Below are 19,635 nucleotides of genomic sequence, written 5' to 3' on the forward strand. Positions count from 1 at the left end.
ATGCTAGTTCTTGAATATTAAAAAAAGATGTCACAGTTAAAGGTACAAAAACAATATTATTAGAAAAATAAGGCTTTGTGGTAAAAAATAAAAAAGGCTTCTAGCTAAAGCAGCACTGGTCTATTGAGAAATAAATCGACGAAAAAAAATAAATGTGAGGATGTAAATTATAGCATAGAAGATATAGTCAATGATACTGTAATAACCACGTATGGTGTCAGGTGGGTAATGGAAATATTTGAGAACACTTTGTAAAGTATATGACTGTCTAACTGCTATGCTGTATACCTGAAACTAATACAATATTGAATGTAAACTGCAATTAAAAATCTTTTTAAAAAAATGTTTTTATAAAGAAATAAAGCCATACATTGTTAAAAAGAAACAAGATCTCCAAATTTACTCAGCCAAATTTTTATTATTTAAAACACAGTCATGCCTGACCAGGCAATGGCGCAGTAGATGGGAGTTGACACTGGATGGGACTTGGTCCCAGGATGCTGAGGACCCATGTTTGAAACCCTGAGGTCGCCAGCTTGAGCGCAAGCTTACCAGCTTGCACGTGGGGTCTCACCAGCTTGTGCGTGGGATCACAGACATGACCCCATGGTCACTGGCTTGAGCCCAAAGGTCGCTGGGTTGAACCCAAGGTCACTGGTTTGAGCAAGGGGTCACTGGCTCGGCTGTCTCCCCCCACCCCCCGTCAAGATAAATATGAGAAAGCAGTCAATGAACAACTAAGGTGCCTCAATGAAGACTTGATGCTTCTCATCTCTCTCTCTTCTTGTCTGTCTGTCCTTATCTGACCCTCTCTGTCTTTCTTGCTAAAACAAAACAAAACAAAAAACATAATGTCATTACTGTGAGCTAAAAAGAAATCTGCAATAGCTAGAAACAAAATTTTTCTTAAAGGAATTTTTTAGATCTTATCAAATTCTACTCAATCTCACCTCCCAATAAATTTCCCTTGTTTAATACTGAAGTAAAATTATACAGTGAACTATCATACTCAGCACTAAATTAATTTACTAAAGCAAGTTTCATACCTGCACAATGTATATTTATTCTGTTCTTATATAACTCCAATGATTATAAATGGCACCAAAAAAGTATTGTTAAAAGCTATCTATAAATATAACTATTACATAACCATAAAAATTAAGTAATATTATAATTAAATAGAATTATATACCAGTCAACATTATTTTATCCAGTTAAGATTTTTTAATGGAAGTATTCATTTAAATTGAAAATACCAAAATTCCTTAACCTTGGATTCATAATAAAAATTAAAATTTTTGCATGATCTGTGGTGGTGCAGTGGATAAAGCTTAAGTTTGCTGGCTCAAAAACCCGGCTCACCCAGTCAAGGCACGTAGAAGAAGCAACTACTACGAGTTGATGCTTCCCACTCCTCCCCCCTTTTCTCTCCTTTCTAAAATCACTAAATAAAATCTTTAAAAAATAAAAATAAAAACGAAAATGAAAATTTAACTAAAAACATTTAAATTTTTAAAATTTACAGACATTGCAATTTGACATGATAGTTGATAAAATGTATCAAAATCCTTAACATTAAGAGAGCTTAAATGCAAGTAAAATACAGATAAAAATATTTGAATGCTTAAAGAAATGAGGATTTCCGCTAAAGATATTGAATTTGACATGCCCATTTAGCAACTCTCACTCCAAAATCCCACTAAAAAACAGGAAAGGGATTTTTAAAGTCACAAACCCAACAGAATAAAGATAATGCAATATAGACAACAGCAACAAAAATTCAGGAGCTGTAAGACAGATTTAATCTTGAGAAAGTTGTATCCTAAGCCAATAGTCAAAATGTTTGTTGAATTAATAAACATCCAAAGATTGTGATAATAAAGTAAGTTATTTAAAGATTTAAAGGGGAAAAAAACCCTTTACACTGAGGCATAAAGTTAAACATTAAAAATTATATTTGCAAGTTTATAGAGTCTCTGACTCATACTGAAAGGTTCTCTTTGACTGGAGCTAATAATACATTAGAGTAGCAGTGGTCAAAGAAAGGCTACTCCTGGTAGGAAACTAACATTCACTAACAAAGCTGCTACACAGAATTGTATGTAGAACTTTATACCTAGAGTTTGGTTGTGCAGGGAAAAATTTCACAATGTACATATCAACATATTATGTGCTGCAGTAAGTCAAAATCATACGTTATAGGACATGACAGCTCATTGGACACACATCACAAGAAGTTAAAAACTCACTCATTAAGCCAAATATTTAAAATATATTTACTATTCAAAATCACTAAGAAAAAACTACAGTAGTTTTCTACTACACTAAAATAGTGTTTTCTCCTTCCCTTCTAACCTTTTTAAAAACTTTTTTAAAGTTAGAAATGTTTCAAAAATATATATATATACTGGTATATGATCCTGTTCTGTTAAAGTGAACATAAAAGAGGCCCTGGCCGGTTAGCACAGTTCGTTAGTGTGTCATCTGGAAATATCAAGGTTGTTCAATCCCCAGTAAGGGTACATATGGAAAATGACCAATTAATGCACAAAGTGGAACAACAAACAAATGCTTCCCTCTCTCCCTCTAAAATCAATCAATCAAAAGAAAGAAAGAGAGAACATAAAAGAAAATACAAGGACTAAGGCAAAAGGCTTTGACTGTATTCTAACATCTTTCATCACCATGTCATTTTACTTTCTCATTATGAACCGAGTTTCTCCATCTGACCACATGTCCTTCTATCTATCCATCATCTAAAGAGTAAATTATTTTTATTCTCGCAACTTGGAGGACTTCTGTGCGTATCATACGGTTTTCCACTATGTGATAAAAAAGTATGGTCAGAAAAGGCATGAATGTATAGTTACACCATCACTCCGCCAGGACTATCGCATCAATCTCTTTTGGCTTGCTCTGCTACCATTCTCTCTCCCAGGCGTCCCCAAACTATGGCCCTTGGGCCACATGTGGCCCCCTGAGGCCATTTATCCAGCCCCTGCCGCACTTCCGGAAGGGGCACTTCTTTCACTGGTGGTCAGTGAGAGGAGCACTGTAAGTGGCGGCCCTCCAACGGTCTGAGGGACAGTGAACTGGCCCCCTGTGTAAAAAGTTTGGGGACTCCTGGAAGCCATTTCCCACAATTCCTCCAGTATTATCTTCCTGAAATAGAAATCTAACCATGATACTCCTCTATTTAAAAACTTTTAAGGCTTCTGATATTAGAGGGTAAAGTCTAAACTCCCTACCAGCTCAAAGCCTTTTATGATCTGCAGTCACTTTTCACCTCCTGCCATAGTTCTTTCTATAACATAGGCGAAGGTATCCACTTTCAACATGTACACATGCTCCTTCATGCCCTATGGCCTCTGACATGCTAATCCCTGGAGTACCCTAAATCTCTGTAATCTGTCTATCCTTCAAATCATAGTTCATGTGTCACCTCATCTAAGAAGTCCTCCCTCACACTTCAAGGATGACAAAACCAGTCCTCTTTCTGTGCTCTCATAGCACTGTTACGGTTCTATAACAGTGCTATATCATAAATTGGCCTACCAACATATTTAGTTTATATTTATTTTCTTTTTAACCAGTATAAACTATGATCATAATTATTTCCAGAGCACTTAATTACTTAATAGACAAGAGAATGTTGAATGTTTGTTAACTGAATAAATTCAAGTATGTAGTATTTTAAACTTTGACTTCTTTTTATGACTTTATAATACTAAGCACAAAGTAAGGCTGTAAGAAACATACTTTCCACCAACCCCACAGTGAAGATTCCTCTTTGATCTCTGGTGGGTAGCAACATGGAAAGAATAAGATTAGCTCTGCTAGCTGGAAAGTAGAGCTTTCAGAAACTTTAAATTTGCTCAGTGAAGGGCTAATATAGAAGCAGAGTACTACAGTAAATAAAGCATAATCTCTTGAGCCAGAAAACTGGGGTTCAAATTCAGGTCAATAACTTAGTGCCCTTGGGTAAATCTCTTAATCTCATAACAATTTCCCTATCTATAAAACAAGCATGATAACAGCAAATATGTCACAGAATAAAGCAAGACCTCTAGTCAATAAATCCCTTAACTTCTCTGGCGACAATTTCCCTACCTGTTAAAGAAGATTTATAGAGGATAATAAACCTAGACAGTTGTAGGGCTTAAGTAAGGGCCAGCATGTAAAAGTACTGCTAAAACAAAAACTATCGTCAAATGTAGATAGTTTTCTTTTTTTTTTTTAAATATTTTATTTATTGATTTTTTAGAGAGAGAGACAGAGAGAGAAGGGGGAGGAGCAGGAAGCATCAACTCCCATATGTGCCTTGACCAGGCAAGCCCAAGGTTTCGAACCAGCGACCTCAGTGTTCCAGGTCGACGCTTTATCCCACTGCGCCACCACAGGTCAGGCAAATGTAGATAGTTTTCATAAGCTTTAGTAGCAATGGTAAATGGAAGGATTACAATTAGGAGGAAGGTATGGGAAGTAATGCTAAGGGTAATAGAAGTCAGGCTCAAGCTGACCAGGTGGTGGCACAGTGAATAGAGTGTTGGCCTGGGACGCTGAGGATCCAGGTTTGAAAACCCGTGTTTGCCAGCTTGAGGGTGGGCTCATCTGAGCACGGGCTAACCAGCTTGAGTGCAGGGTAGCTGGCCTAAGTGTGGAATCATAGACATAACCCCATGGTCTCTGGCTTACGCCCAAGGCTGCTGGCTTACGCAAGGGGTCACTGGCTCAACTGGAGCCCCCTAGTCAAGGCCCATGTGAGAAAGCAATCAATGACCAACTAAGGTGCCACAACTATGAGTTGATGCTTCTTATCTCTCCCTTTCTGTCTGTCCCTGTAGAAAGAAAGAGAGAGAAAGAGAAAAAAAGAGAAAGAGAAATGCCCTGGCCTGGTAGAGCGTCAGCCTGGTGTGTGGAAGTCCCCGGTCAGGGCACACAAGAGAAGCACCCATCTGCTTCTGCACCCTTCCCCGTCTCGCTTCTCTCTCTTTCTCTCTCTCTTCTTCCCCTCAAGCAGCCATGGCTCAATTGGAGGGAGCTGGCTCCAGGCGCTGAAGATGGCTCCAAGGCCTCTGCCCCAGGCCCTAAGAAGAGCTCTGTTTTGGGCAGAGATCACCCCCTAGGGTGGGCTTGCCAGGTAGGTCCCCACTGGGGTGCATGTGGGAGTCTGTCTCTGCCTCCCCTCCTCTCACTGAATTAAAAAAAAAAGTCAAGCTCCAAACCAGCTTATGCTGGCTGCTGTAGCTCTGACGCCAACTTCTTCGGAAAGAAGTAGTCTCTATTTCCAAGCCAACACTGAAAGAGGTTCAAGTAGAAGAAAATATATGATATTTTGGAGAGACAGGGAGAGATATGCATTTATTCATAAAATATTTATTGAGCATCGACTGTGTGCACAGCAATAGCAATGACAGCTCAGGTCCACCTTTCTAAGTGACTACACTATCTTGAGTATGTGTTCTCATAAAGATGAAAACACAGGAAAAGTCAGTACTGTATTTCTTATCCAAGCTGAAGTATAGAGCTAATTGCTAGCTCTATACTCACAGAAGAACATGAACGATTCCAATCCAGGTACACAGAACTTGTAACTATTAATAGTATGCAGAGATTTAGTCTATAAAAATAGGTACATTTACCTACAACAAGTTTCATAGACTTTTTTTTAATAAAACATACTCACCCAAAGCAGGGTATCCAAGGTAAAATCGATCTGCTCCCAACCATCCAAGAAAAAGTGACAGTGCAACAGCCACTTTATATGAATAGCCATTTCTGCACAAAATTAGAACCTGAGTGTCACCTTCATATATTTCCAACATGTAACATGTTAGAAAACAAAACTGTTAATTATTATCTATTTGACAATTGATTCATTTATTCATCCATTCATTCACTCATCCATCCATCCAATTAATGCTTTCTGGGTAGCTACTGTATGCCAAGCACTATTTCTGGCTATTGGAATATTTTTAATGAACAAAAGAGACAAAAACCCCTGCCACTAAAGAGCTTAGTCTAATGTCAGCAAGCAATCAACATATTTAAAAATTAAATCATATATTACATTAAGAAAGCCATACACATTATGAGAAAAAGAAGTAGAACAGAGTGTGTAGGCAATCCAGAATGCTAGGGATACAAACAGGAGCCATGTATATGGGGTAATAAGAGGGCTCATTAAAAAGGTGATATATATTTTTGAGAGAAAGATGACTGGATAGAGAGAGAAGCATCAAGTCGGTCCACTTAGTTGTGCCATTTAGTTCACTCACTGAATGCTTCTCTTTCGTGACCTGACGGGATCAAAACCATGACATTGGTGCGCTGAGACTACACTTTATCCACTGAGCCACCTGGCTAGGGTCAAGAAAGTGACATCTGAGCAAAGACCTTAGGGAGGTGAGTCAGCCATGTCATGAGGGAAGAGTATCCCAGATAAAAAAACTCCTGTTACAAAGGAAGCACACCTGAGATGTCTGAGGTCTGTTAAGGAGGTCAATGTAGCACGAGCACGAGAGGGGGAAGAACAGTAAAAGACAAGGACAGAGAGGTAATAGGGGTCAAAAAGGGCAGCTCATGCAGGGAGGGCATTAGATACCATTGTAAACTCTGCCTGTTACTCTGAGAGATAATGAAAAACTACTGCAGGATTTTTAAAAATACAATTTATTGGGATGATGTTGGTTAATAAACTATAAGGTTTTAAAATAATCACTCGAGCTGCTGTGCTAAAAATAGACTACAGGGGAGGATTTGTCACAATAATTTTGTATAACAAACCACCTCAAAACTCAGTGGCTTACAACAATAAGCAATTATTCTTACACTGGTTGATTGCAATTGGCTGTGGTTCAGCTAATCCAGGCTGGGTTCAGCTGGGAGATGCTACTTAAAGCTGAAGTCTGGCTAAATTTGAATCTAGGCTGTGGATTCGGTTTAAATCAGTTCCACTTAAGTTTTCTAAGGGCCCAGGATGAAGGTGCAGCATTTACTTGGGGCAAGTTCTTTTCAGGACATATTATCAAAGTACAAGAGGAAAGTTAAACCTCACCAGCACATTTAAGCGTCTGCTTGTTTCATACCTGCTAAATTATGCAGAACAAATCAAATCACATGGTCAAGCCCAAAAATCAATGGAGTGGGAAGGATACACTGCCCAGTTAAGAGAGACAGAAAGGGATGAATTTGCTGAACAAATTCAAACTACCACAGGGACAAATGAGTTTGAAGGCTATTACAGTAATTCACACAAGAATTAAAAAGTGTCTTGACCTGGACTAATAGCAAAGGAAATAGTAAAAAAGTGATCAGATTCAGTATATATATATTTTTAACTTTTATTTATACATGGAGAGGGGAGGAGAGGAGAGGGGAGGGGAGGGGAGGGGAGGGGGAGGGGAGGTGGGGGAGGAGCAGGAAGCATCAACTCCCATATGTGCCTTGAGCAGGTAAACCTAGAGTTTTGAACTGACGACCTCAGCATTCCAGGTCGATGCTTTATCCACTGCACCACCCCAGGTCAGGCCAGATTCTGGATATATTCTGAAGTACAGCCAACTAAATCTGATGTATTAGATTTAGGATATATATATATATATATATATATATATATATATATGATAATGCTAAGTGTATCCTGAGTAACTATGAATTGGGAAAGGCTAAGGATGGACTAGACCTTGGAAGGATAATCAGTATTTCAGTTGGACATGTGAGTCTGAGATGTTTATCAAACATACAGGTAGAGCTATCCAAAAGACAGTTGGATTTACAACTCTATAGTTAGGAAGAGAAGTCTGAACATGTAAGTTAGGGAGTTACAGGCATATCAGAAGTATTTAAAGTCATGAAAATGCCATGTGAGTACATATAAGATAAAAAAAGATTCACAGACTGAGCCATGAGATATCTAATATTAAGGGATCAAGAAAATGAGAAAGCAGAAGACTGAAAAGGAGCTAACAGTGAGGAAGAAGTATAACTAGAAGAGAGTGATATCTTGGAAGACAAATGGAGGCAATGGTAATCAACTGTGCCAACTGTGAATGACAGATCACGTAAGAGGAGAGCTGGGAACTGACTCTAAATTTAACCGAGAGGAGATCATTATTGACCTCAGCAAGGCCACTTTGGTGACATAATGAGGGCAAAAGACAGAACAGGACAGCCTTAAGAAAGATGGAAAGGAAAAAAATTAAATAAAAGAAGTATTAGACAACTCTTTTGAGGGGTTTTGCTGCAAAGAGGAGTAAAGAAATAGAGAGGTAGCAGGAACTATCATTTTAAAGTCTGATTATATGTCTCCTGCTTACAATCCTATGCTTTTTGTACTGCATTGACACTTAGGACATTTTCGAGGAGTTGGGTAGATGGTAAATGGGCAAGAGGTCCTGTTTATGCATATATTGCAGGGATGTTAGATTTTATGCTGAGGGTAGTGGTACCCCATCTATATTGGAATGTGGTACCAGACTAGAAGTAGAGAAATAAATTAGGAGACTTTGTAGAAACTCAAGCTATAACCTACTGGACAGCTGCAGTGAAGAGAAAAGTGAACAAAATTAGGAAACAAAAGAAGGCAGAAACAACCAAACTAAAGGTAGGGAATGAGGAGAAAGAAGAAGTGAAGATGACTCCAAAGTTTCTGCTTAAGAAACTAGGTAGCACAGGTGCTATTCACTAAGACAAAGGAGAAATGAAGGATAGATTCAGTTTGGGGTTTTCTTCAGAGACTGAGAGAGAGTCAGAGAGAGGGACAGAGGGACAGAAAGAAGAGAGGTGAGAAGCATCAATTCTTCATTGTGGTACTCTAGTTGTTCATTGATTGCTTTTTCATATGTGCCCTCATGGGGGGGAGGACACAGCAAAGTAAGTGTCCCCTTGCGCAAGCCAGCGACCTTTGGCTTCAAGCCAGCAACCATGGGGCTATGTCCATGATCCCACGCTCAAGATGGTGAACCAGTGCTCAAGCAGGATGAGCCTGTGCTCAAGCCAGCAACCTCGGGGTTTCGAACCTGGGTCCTCTGCATCCCAGTTCAGCGCTCTATCCACTACACTACTGCCTGGTCAGGTTGGGAATCTTAATGTATAGACAGATAGTAAGGAAAGTCAAAGGGGTGGGTGAACGAAAAAGAAAAAAGGACCAGAGATATAATTTGAGATATCAGAATTTAAATTAGAAAAAAGAAAATTAAAGGAAACAAAAGAATGTTTTATACTAGAAGTTAAACAAAGAAAGTATTTTAAGACAAGAGAATGCCATATGCTAGAGAAAGATTAAGATATGGACTATAAATATGCACTTGATACAGCAAAACAGATTGCTGATGAATTTTAGCATGGTCAAAAGCCCTGCTGCATTAGACAGAAAAATTCATAAAAAAAAGAAACAAGCCTTTAAAAAAGCTTGGCTGGGAAGGGAAGTAAATTAGAAAAGGAATTATCTATATAAATAAATCACCATATAGAATAATCGGAAAACTGGTGGTATAGTAGAGATTGTCTAATTATTCACCAAATCATTTCTCTTTTTCTCATGGACATATAGCTAAACTACATAATCTAGCCCACCTTGCAGTTAAGTGCAGCCATAACTGAGATTTGTCCAATGAAATGACAGAAGTGATATATGCCATTTTGAGGTCTGGCCCATAAAACACTTTTATAGGGGGTACACTTTCTTCTTCCCTAACTGCTGGCTGAATGGAAAGGATTCTAAGAAGTAGACAGAGAAAGCAAAGCTACAAGATGAAAGGAAGAAGGCCCTTAGATGACTATATGGAGCAACCATCACTCCCTCACCTCACACAGACCTCCAAGCCAACACATACTGGACTATGATGTGAATGAAAAATAACTTTTATTGTTTTAGGCCACTGAAACTCTAAAGACATTTGTTACAGCAGTTAGCCTGCTCCAATGAATATAAATAGTGTGTAACTTGGAAATCAATCAGACATGGTTACTAGACTTTAGCTCCTGGAGAATACATTATATAATGGCTATATCTGCAATACTAAGATGGGAGTTTTAATCAGTATCAATATGATATACAGAAGAAAAACATGTAAACTGGAAAAAGTACATTCAAAAATAAGAATCTGTCAGTAGCTGATCAGCAGCTGGCTCTTTGATAGGTGTGTACTGAATATTCTGAGAGGAAAATGATATATCAGGTTATCTTAATTTTTGACTTATTAAAATTAACCATCAATCTAACTCCTTTTGATTCAATGTTCATCAAGAAAATTCTATTTTGGAACAGTAGAATTTACTAGAGAAGGGAAATAAGTTGGCCACAAGACTTGGAGTATCTGGTTTCCTTGACAGTTATAATTCTTATCATTATTGACATCAGTATCTTGTGACCATTAGTGCAGTTCAGTCCAATTGAGACTAATCTAACCAGAGGCACTGAAAAGAAAAATCAGAATTAACTTAGAAATTAATTAACATCATTGTGTGTTACCATTACAGGTAATTCCAACCTGAGTGTCTAGTTGTTCTCAACAGATTATCTTTAAAAAAAAGTGTCAGCCACTATTGTTTTTCTTATTTTTTATTTTTTAGATTTTTTCATTTTAGAGAAAGGAGAGAGAGAGAGAGAAGGGAGGAGGAGCAGGAAGCATCAACTCCTATATGTGCCTTGACCAGGCAAGCCTGGGGTTTCAAATGGCTGACCTCAGCGTTCCAGGTCGTCACTTTATCCACTGCGCTACCACAGGTCTCAATAGATTATCTTAGTTATTGTAGTATAGGCTATGATATCTTAGACCAGCACTTAATAAATAGCCATTTGAAATGTTTAAGGTAGAAATGTCAATCTATAAATTTCAAAATTTACTAAATCATATCTAAATAAAAAATAATCCCTTTTAACAATTTTTACTTTACTAATGAGAACTCTTAGAACCCAAGAATCCTAAGTGATTGGTTTAGAATTACACAGCGAGATAGAATCTAAAGCTCCTCATTAATTCACTGAAGTAGAGTCAAAAGAAAAAAGACTCTAATACACTTTCTAATAATTCTAACAGAACTTGTAGAAACAGCCAAACAGTGGTTATTTCTTGACATAACTTTCAATAGTGTGTGGATGTCTCGGGTTCCATTCTTGGTCAGGGCACACAGGAGAAGCGACCATCTGCTTCTCCTCCTTGCCCCCCCCCTCTCTCCTGCAGTCATGGCTCAACTGGTTGGAGCATATCACCCCAGAGTGCTGAGGATGGCTTCCTGGAGCCTCTGCCTCAGGTGCTAAAAATAGCTCAGTTGCAAGCATGGCCCCAGATCAGCAGGGCATCTGCTCAAAATGAGGTTTGCTGGGTAGATCCAGACCAGGGGGCATGCAGGAGTCTATCTCCCCTCCTTCTACTTGGAAAGGAAGAAAAATAAATAATAAAAAACAAAAACAAACAAAAATTTCAAATAGGTATCATCAACTGCAACAATGTACAGTTAAAAGGTAAAAATATAGTGTCAGCAATTAATAAACGTGGGTACACTAAATTAAATTTTTAGCACAAAGCAGAAATATAAGAATAAAATGGTTAGCTTTACCGTAGCAAATTTAAAAGTCCTCTAAACAAGGAATATTTCTAACAAAATAAAACCATTTGTCTTACTATTCCAAACTTACTTTTGAATTGTTTTACATTACCATTTATTATCCATACCTACTACAAAAAGTGAAAACTAAGTTTCAAAATGCCCTTACTATGCAAACAATTTAATAGTTAGCATTCTTTTAATACTATGGGAGCACAATCCTTTATTTAACTCTAGAAACTCCCCCAAATTATGAAGACAGAATTTTTTTCAGATCCCATTTGGGTAGCCTAAAAGACTGAACTGACATGCCATGAGGCCATTCAGTCTTTATATTTATCCCAAAAATGAACTATAAAGCTTTAGCAAATACAAATAGTTGGCAAATTATACATATAAAAACATATAGTAGAGGTCTTCTGATACAAGCAAAAAGTTAAAAGTTATATTAGTGCAGAGTTTTCTCCATAAATTAACTCTTTATCTCTTCACTCCATGCAATCAAGATACAACATAGGCAAGTAATCTGAAAATTTAGCTTCAATAATGTACTTACACATTTCGGCAAGAGATGGGCTTGAGAAAACCAACTTCGTTTCCATTAAAATGTGTTTCATTGCCACTGAAATCCTTACAAGTTATGTTGGGTGCTGGAAAACATGGAACTAAAGGCAGAAAAAGGCAAGAAACCACTTTTTTTCTATAGAAAAGGTATTTTTTTTTAAGAATAACAAAGTGCACAAGAAAATATAACATATAACTAACCACCTCCCAATATAACATCTGACATGAGATTTTAATTTAGATAGGAAAAACTACATTATAGATAGATACATATACATTCAGGTATAAGATGAGGATGATATGATATAGCGGTCTCAACACAAGAATATAAGAATTGTCACAATGGGTTAGATGCATGACCTATCTAGTTCAATCTCCTGTCTGTGACAAAGTTGACAAGGGAAGAAAAGCACAGTATCATTGCCCTTACTCCATCTCTAGGATAAAGAATACTTTTAGAATTTTTGTTGCTAACTCACTGAATAATTGAGTAATCCATTAAATCTAACATAATTTGACTTTATATTTTCAGTTTATATCAACTCTTGTAGGTTATGGCTGCCATAAACTTTTTATCTATTCTATTTATTTTTTTATTTTATTTACTCATTTTAGAAAGGGGAGAGAGAGAGAGAGAGAGAGAGAGAGAGAGAGAGAGAGAAGGAGGGAGGAGCAGGAAGCATCAACTCCCATATGTGCCTTGACCAGGCAAGCCCAGGGTTCCGAACCAGCGACCTCAGCATTTCCAGGTCGACGCTTTATCCACTGAGCCACCACAGGTCAGGCCTTTTTATCTATTCTAAATAGATTCTTTTTATTTCTAAATGTATTTGTTTTCCTAGCTCTCTAGGATTTGGTATAGTATATTAATTCAGCATTCAGCAATTTTTATCTTTACTCCCAGATGACAATAATAAGAGGAAGTAATACTGAGCTAATATAGGTACTGTCCTGAAGCCTTTATAGCCTCATGGTGTAAGAGCAAGAACTTGTAAATCTTCAAAGCAATAAGTTCTGGATTAAAGAACTGTGCCACAAAATAATTCTATTACTAAATTTTGGATAATTGTTCTCTAAATGTATTACCTTGCACTTGCTCAGTTTGAAGCTGTCACTCTCTTGTCATACAGCCTTGTTTGATCTTCCTGCAGACTATCTAAAATCAGATCTTAAAGAGACAATTGTAATACAAAACACTATAATTATGATTCAAGTTGGGGTTATTGTCCAGTATACCAATACACTAATGGAAATGCATTGTTTTTGACAATGAAAGGTTCCTGTACAAAATTTTTAAAAGATCAAACATTTACAGGTGAATTGTAAAAATGCATTATAAAATAATAAAAACTAAGAAATCATACTTTTTATTTTTCAATTAGGTACTATTAAAACTTTCATATTTTGACAATTATAGTTTTCAAGGATATATTTTATCATTTCTACTACATTTGTATTCAATATGAGCTGCTTTATATTCAATATGAGATGATGCAAGAGAGAAAAATGCCCAAGACTCCAGCCTTAGAACCTCAAGATACAAATAGCTGTAGTAGAAAGAGGTGTCAGCGTGAAGGGGAAGACATCACACTGACACAATGAGTCCAGAGAAGTTTGACAGAAGTATGAGATAATTATTTCAAGGGATGAAAATTATGTACTTAGAGAGGAAAGATGACCTGCTACTCTAAGTATATAGAGAGATGACATAAAAAAATAACACGGAGGCTGATCAGATTTGTTTGAATTGATAGAGAACTCTAAAGAACAGAACTTTAGAACTGGACATATCTGGGTTTAAGTCCAAACTCTGTCCCTTAATAACGTGTGCTTCTTTGGGCAAGTTACTAAACCTCTCAAACTTTCTGTAATAGTGAAATGGGGATAATACCCTTGTAATGATATTATATGTGTATTAAAGGCATAGGGTGTGTAAAGCACGGTGCTTGGTTAGAGAAACAGTTCAACAAGTGTTAGGTTCTTCCCTCTAGGAAATTAGAGAACTTCAACATTGAGAAAACTAAGAGAATGAACCTGACATGAGAAATAAATCTAACATTTTGAATGGCTGTAAAATTAATGGAAGACTTATGAAATGAAATTAATTCAAAAGAAGCCTACAACCATAGAGTTTATCTATTTTTATATACTTTATAATTTCATTGAGCCTTGTTTAAAAAAAAAAACCTATGAAGTAGACACAAAACTAGTAATATATTCCCTTTTTTTCCTTTTAAAAACAGAAAAACTGAGGTTCTAAGAAATTGAGTTCATCATGTCTCATAATTAGATACTTACAAGTCCTAGACTAACACACATTACTTTTAATCTATACTCTTTCCACCACACCCCAATTCCATGCTTGCACTGATTTCAAGAACAAAGATAAATCAATATGATGATAAAAGAAGCCAGTTTCCAATAAATGTTAAATAACAGACAAAATTGAACAACATACTATAAGCCTGAAAACTATTCAATTTGCAGTTTTCTTGCAAAAAGTTTGGCTCTGTCAATGTCTAGACTTTAGATGGCATTAATATTTACCAATTACAAAAAGCAGCACTGTTTTTAAATGGAAAAAAAGCTAACCTAGAAATAAAGTAATGAAGTTTCTTTTCTTTTTTTTTTTAAATTCTGGTGGGGTTTTTTTTATTTTTTTATTTTTTTATTCATTTTTAGAGAGGAGAGAGAGAGGGTGAGAGAGAGAGGAGAGAGAGAAGGGGGGAGGAGCTGGAAGCATCAACTCCCATATGTGCCTTGACCAGGCAAGCCCAGGGTTTTGAACCGGCGACCTCAGCATTTCCAGGTCGACGCTTATCCACTGCGCCACCACAGGTCAGACATGAAGTTTCATAACAGTAAAAAAGCTTGACTTAGGAGTAAATGGGTGATTTGAGATCCTACGTCTGTTAATGTCACGCTTCTGGACTGAAGTTGTGATCCATCAAATAAAAGATTCAGTATGATCTCTATAATGGGTTATACTGCATATCGACCAGATAATTAAAATTGTCAATCTAGAATCTGAGTGAAAGCAAGTGAGAGTATACTTATAAATTAACTTAAGGAGGAGGGGAGCCTGACCAGGAGGTGGTGCAGTGGGTAGAGCATCCACCTGCTACACTGAGGACCCGGTTCAAAACCCCAAGGTTGCAGGCTTGAGCGCAGGCTCACCAGCTTAACTGCGGGGTTTCCAGCTTGAGCGAGGGATCATAGACATGATCCTATGGTCGCTGGCTTGAGCTATGGGTCAATGGATCTGCTGGAGCCCCCCAGCAAGGCACGTATGAGAAGCAGACAATGAACAACTCAAGTGACATAATGATAAGTTGATGTTTCTTATCTCTCTCTGCCTTCCTGTCTGTCCTGTCTCTCGCTTTCTCTCTCACAAAATAAATAAAAATAAATTTAAACAGGGGATTCTTTGCTAAGTTCCTTTTAGTACATCTAAATTAAATAAATTATATGTTAAACAATGTCTACTAGACAAATCTGTATATATAAAACTGTTACATACAGCAAAATATCAATTATAAAAGTTTAACAGAACTTACTTTCAAATATCTGCTGACTAGAACTGGACTAAGAGTGTGACAAAATATAAAGATATAACAAGATAAAAGGATGTCTGCTTTTAAAAATATATATACAAATTCATAATCAAGAGGTGAATTATCTGATACTTTTTAAAAACTAAGTATTTTGCTTAACAAAAATAATTCTTTTGATCTCATTTACATAATGAATCTGTTTAATAGCTTTAACTTATAAAAAAACATCAATTATGGGCTTATTTTATGTCTAATACATAAAACCATCAATATATATTCAAAAGGTGCTCTTTTCTCAAAACAGTACTATGTAATTACCATCATTATGTACCATGCCAAATAAGAAAGCTAAATAGCTTCAATACACGTCTATCTGCCTCCCTTAAAACATGTATCTTTTTAGAAGAAAACACTAAACAAAAAATGATGAACTTTTAACTGGCATTACACATATTTTAGAATAGAGGCTCCCCCAACTTGACCGGTGGTGATGCAGTGGATAAAGCATTGACCTGGAACACTGAGGTCCCCGGTTCGAAACCTCAGGCTTGCCTGGTCAAGGCACATACTAGAAGCAACTAGAGGTGGATGCTTCCCACTCCAACCCCCCCCCCCCCAACACACCTTTCTCTCTCTCTGAAATAAATTTTTTTAAATCTTAAAAAAAATAAAAATGGAGGCCCTGACTGGTTGGCTCAGTGGTAGAGCGTCGGCCTGGCGTGCAGAAGTCCTGGGTTCGATTCCCGGCCAGGGCACACAGGAGAAGTGCCCATCTGCTTCTCCACCCCTCCCCCTCTCCTTCTTCTCTGTCTCTCCCTTCCCCTCCCACAGCGAGATGGCCCCAGGCGCTAGAGTGGCTCTGATCGCAGCAGAGCAATGCCCCAGAGGGGCAGAGCATCGCCCCCTGGTGGGCAGAGCATCATCCCCTGGTGGACGTGCCGGGTGGATCCCGGTCAGGCGCATGTGGGACTCTGTCTGACTGTCTCTCCCCGTTTCCAGCTTCAGAAAAATACAAATAAATAAATAAATAAATAAAAATAAAAATGGAATGCTAGAAGCTCCCCCAAATCACTGAGCTGAGGTTTAGCCATCCATCATCAAAACATCTCTAAGAATATACTGATACAAAAAAAAAAGGAAAAAGAAAAAAGAAAAGAAAATACTATTTATCCTTATCATACTATTTTCATACTTAGGATGTACCTAAGTATATTTTTAAAAGCACATAATGTGAGTGATACAGCTGCTTACTGCAACTTATTGGACTAATAGAATCATTTCAAGTTCTTTACAAGTGATTAAAAATCTAACTAAAGAAGCACCTTTGCAATAACATAGCTTGGTAAACAAAGCACATCAAGACAGCTATATAAACTAATTCCAAAGGTTTAAAATAACTTTTAAAGAACATAAAACTTCCCAGTTAATATAATTTTTAAAAATAAGATTCTTTTTTAACCCCCTAGCCAGTTCTCCAATTTTAAGTTGTTCCAGAAACTGAAAAATGTTGTAACTCAAGAAAAAACACATTAATTACTTTTAGTGATCATACATTTATCTATAAGACAATGTTTAAAAAATTATTTTTAAAGACGTTTCTGGAAGTCTTACCATGAGCTGTGTAGTTTGTACAGTTAACTGGTTCTTGTGTAGCATCATTTATTTTGGGGTCTTTACAAATATATTTAAGAAAAGTTAAGGAAACATGAACTCTGTTTCAACACAAAACATTACCATCTGTTTACTATCTCATATACACTCATGTTTATATTCACATGTATAGAGAGGCTGTTAATTTGTCCAGGTCAAAAAACACAAGCAGAAACATACTTTCAATGTCACTAAATAATATCTGAACATTAATTTATTACAGGAAAAGTGTATTAACATATACTAAAAACTCTAGAAAAGAATGCCATCCTTAAAGAACATCAGGATTTAAGCACAAAGCACAAAGAAAAAAATGAAAATAAAAATATTTACCCAATTATTTTAAAAGAGCTTTAAAATTAAAAAACCCATCAGTTTCTAAAGATTTGATTGAACTAACTTATGGGGTCCCACCATTTATGTATATATACATAATTTCATGTAACATGAATAACCTCGTGAGGTAAATACTATTATTCCTACATTAAGGAAGCACAAACTGAGGTTCAAAGTTTGAATGACTTATCCAAAGTCATATAAGTTTTGGGTTGTAAAATCAGGTTTCCTGACTCCACGCCCAGGGCACTATCAGACTGCAGGGAAGATGGTATTTTAGATGGGTCTGAAGGGCTCCCCAACAGGATTTTAAGCTTTTGTAACAGACATAAAATTATTTTCTTATAGATGTTCAAAACACTTTGGCACTTTTCTGTTTCATAAATATTTTACTGACACTCTACTGAGATAAGTAAGGTCCTCACAAGATGTCTCTGCAGTACCTGTTTAAGCTTTTGGAAACTTCATTTTTATGTCAGGAGTCATAGATACTTTCCAGTTACCATTACAGCATAGTCCTATATGCTCAGCCACTTTTCTCTAGGGTTTAAAAAGCACAACTCTTCATACTGTCCAATTATTTTCTTGGAGAGAACTATCCTGACATTGTTGCCAAAAAAGAACTCCATTTAGTAGGTCAGTGATTCTTAAAGTCCACAAACAAAATGGTATTCAGCAAATTAGAGGTATTCTGTAAAAATAACCGCTGTTTCTCAACTCACATAAAAATACTATGGGATAGAATTTTCTTAATTTTAGGATTTTCTCCTATAAGAATCTTTCTTATATTTCTGGCTTCTGTCATTAATGCTTTTGTTACACAATCTGCATAAAACTAATTTTGTACAAAAATAGCTGTTTGAATGGATGCAATTCCCATTTCCTAGTAGTGTCCCTCAGTCTATCAGAATTGTTACAATGAACAGATCCACTCAACCCCGTCAGCCTCAGTTTTCTCTTCTGTAAATAAACAGGTAACACATACAGTCCCTATTATGTGCCAGACATTATTCTAAGTGATTTACCTGTACTATCCATTTATCACTACAGACCCTGAAGTTGCTTCCATTGTTACCTGTATTTATAATTATGAGAAAACAAGAGTTCAAGTAATTTGCCCCCTGTAAGTCTGGCGTCTCACGTAGTTTAAGAATAATACACTGGCTTCAGCGTTATTATCTACCACTTGTGTCAAACTTCCAGGGGAGACCCTGTCAATCGTTTTATTCCTAGTTCCTAGATTAGGACTTGTATACTCCAGGAACTATGTTTATTGAACAAATAAACCCACCAGCTAAAAACAAAACAAAACAACAATAAAAACCGTGGATCCGAAGAGGGAAGCGCCAACCGTAAAATCCCAAGGAAATCACATAGGGTGGCCTGTTTTCCCCCTCCCTCACCTCTCTTCACCTCCCAGAGTCCCGCGTCATTAGAGCGCAGATCACCGCTTTCAGTAGAACCCTGGCCCACATGGAGGGCCACGACCCACTCGCGACCCTCAATCTACCTCGCCCCCAGGGGGAAGCTCTTCACAGAGGATATTGTCCCAGTTTGAGGTCCTCGCACTTAAGCGTCTCCTCACCCCCGGCGGCAGCAGCTCCCCAGGGTCCCGTGGTGACTGACACGAACCATAGGACGCCCAGGAATTGGAAAACCAGTATATCGGGAAGAATCTGTCCGGAGGGCCAGGCGGCCGCCATACTAGGGACCGGCGCGTCCCTCACGACTTCCGGCTCCGCCTTCGCGCAGGCGCAGGCGCAGGCGGGAATAGGGCGGAGGGAGATAGGTTCTTAAAGGAAACTTGCCTTCGCGTTTGGCTGGTTCTCTGCCCTGTCCGCGGACTGAATCACCTGGAAGAGCGCTGGTTGGTTTTCCAGACAGAAAAAAAGAGTTGCGACCTCCGTCCATCCCACTGCTCACTTTGGAGCTACCTGTTTTAACTGTTTTGTCCAAAGAAGTGCCTGGAGCACCCTGCGAT

General features: G+C 37.6%; 1 protein-coding gene across 2 annotated transcripts in view; it reads right to left on the reverse strand.

The window, feature by feature from the left end:
* Positions 1–19,382, reverse strand: part of TM2D1 (TM2 domain containing 1) — a 42,303-nt gene extending 22,921 nt beyond the window's left edge. For both annotated transcript variants that reach the window (XR_010750264.1, XM_066376435.1), the window contains exons 1-4: positions 19,196–19,382; positions 17,280–17,349; positions 12,107–12,215; positions 5,687–5,778 (exon numbers count right to left, since the gene is read on the reverse strand). Coding sequence is in view for 1 of the 2 variants with exons in the window: in XM_066376435.1 (XP_066232532.1) it covers positions 5,687–5,778; positions 12,107–12,215; positions 17,280–17,349; positions 19,196–19,357 (433 nt within the window). In the remaining variant the exon portion in view is untranslated. The remainder of the gene's footprint in view (positions 1–5,686; positions 5,779–12,106; positions 12,216–17,279; positions 17,350–19,195) is intronic.
* Between the last annotated feature and the right edge of the window lie 253 nt (positions 19,383–19,635).

The sequence above is a fragment of the Saccopteryx leptura genome, chromosome 3 (assembly GCF_036850995.1).
Source record: "Saccopteryx leptura isolate mSacLep1 chromosome 3, mSacLep1_pri_phased_curated, whole genome shotgun sequence".
Taxonomy (NCBI): Eukaryota; Metazoa; Chordata; class Mammalia; order Chiroptera; family Emballonuridae; genus Saccopteryx; species Saccopteryx leptura.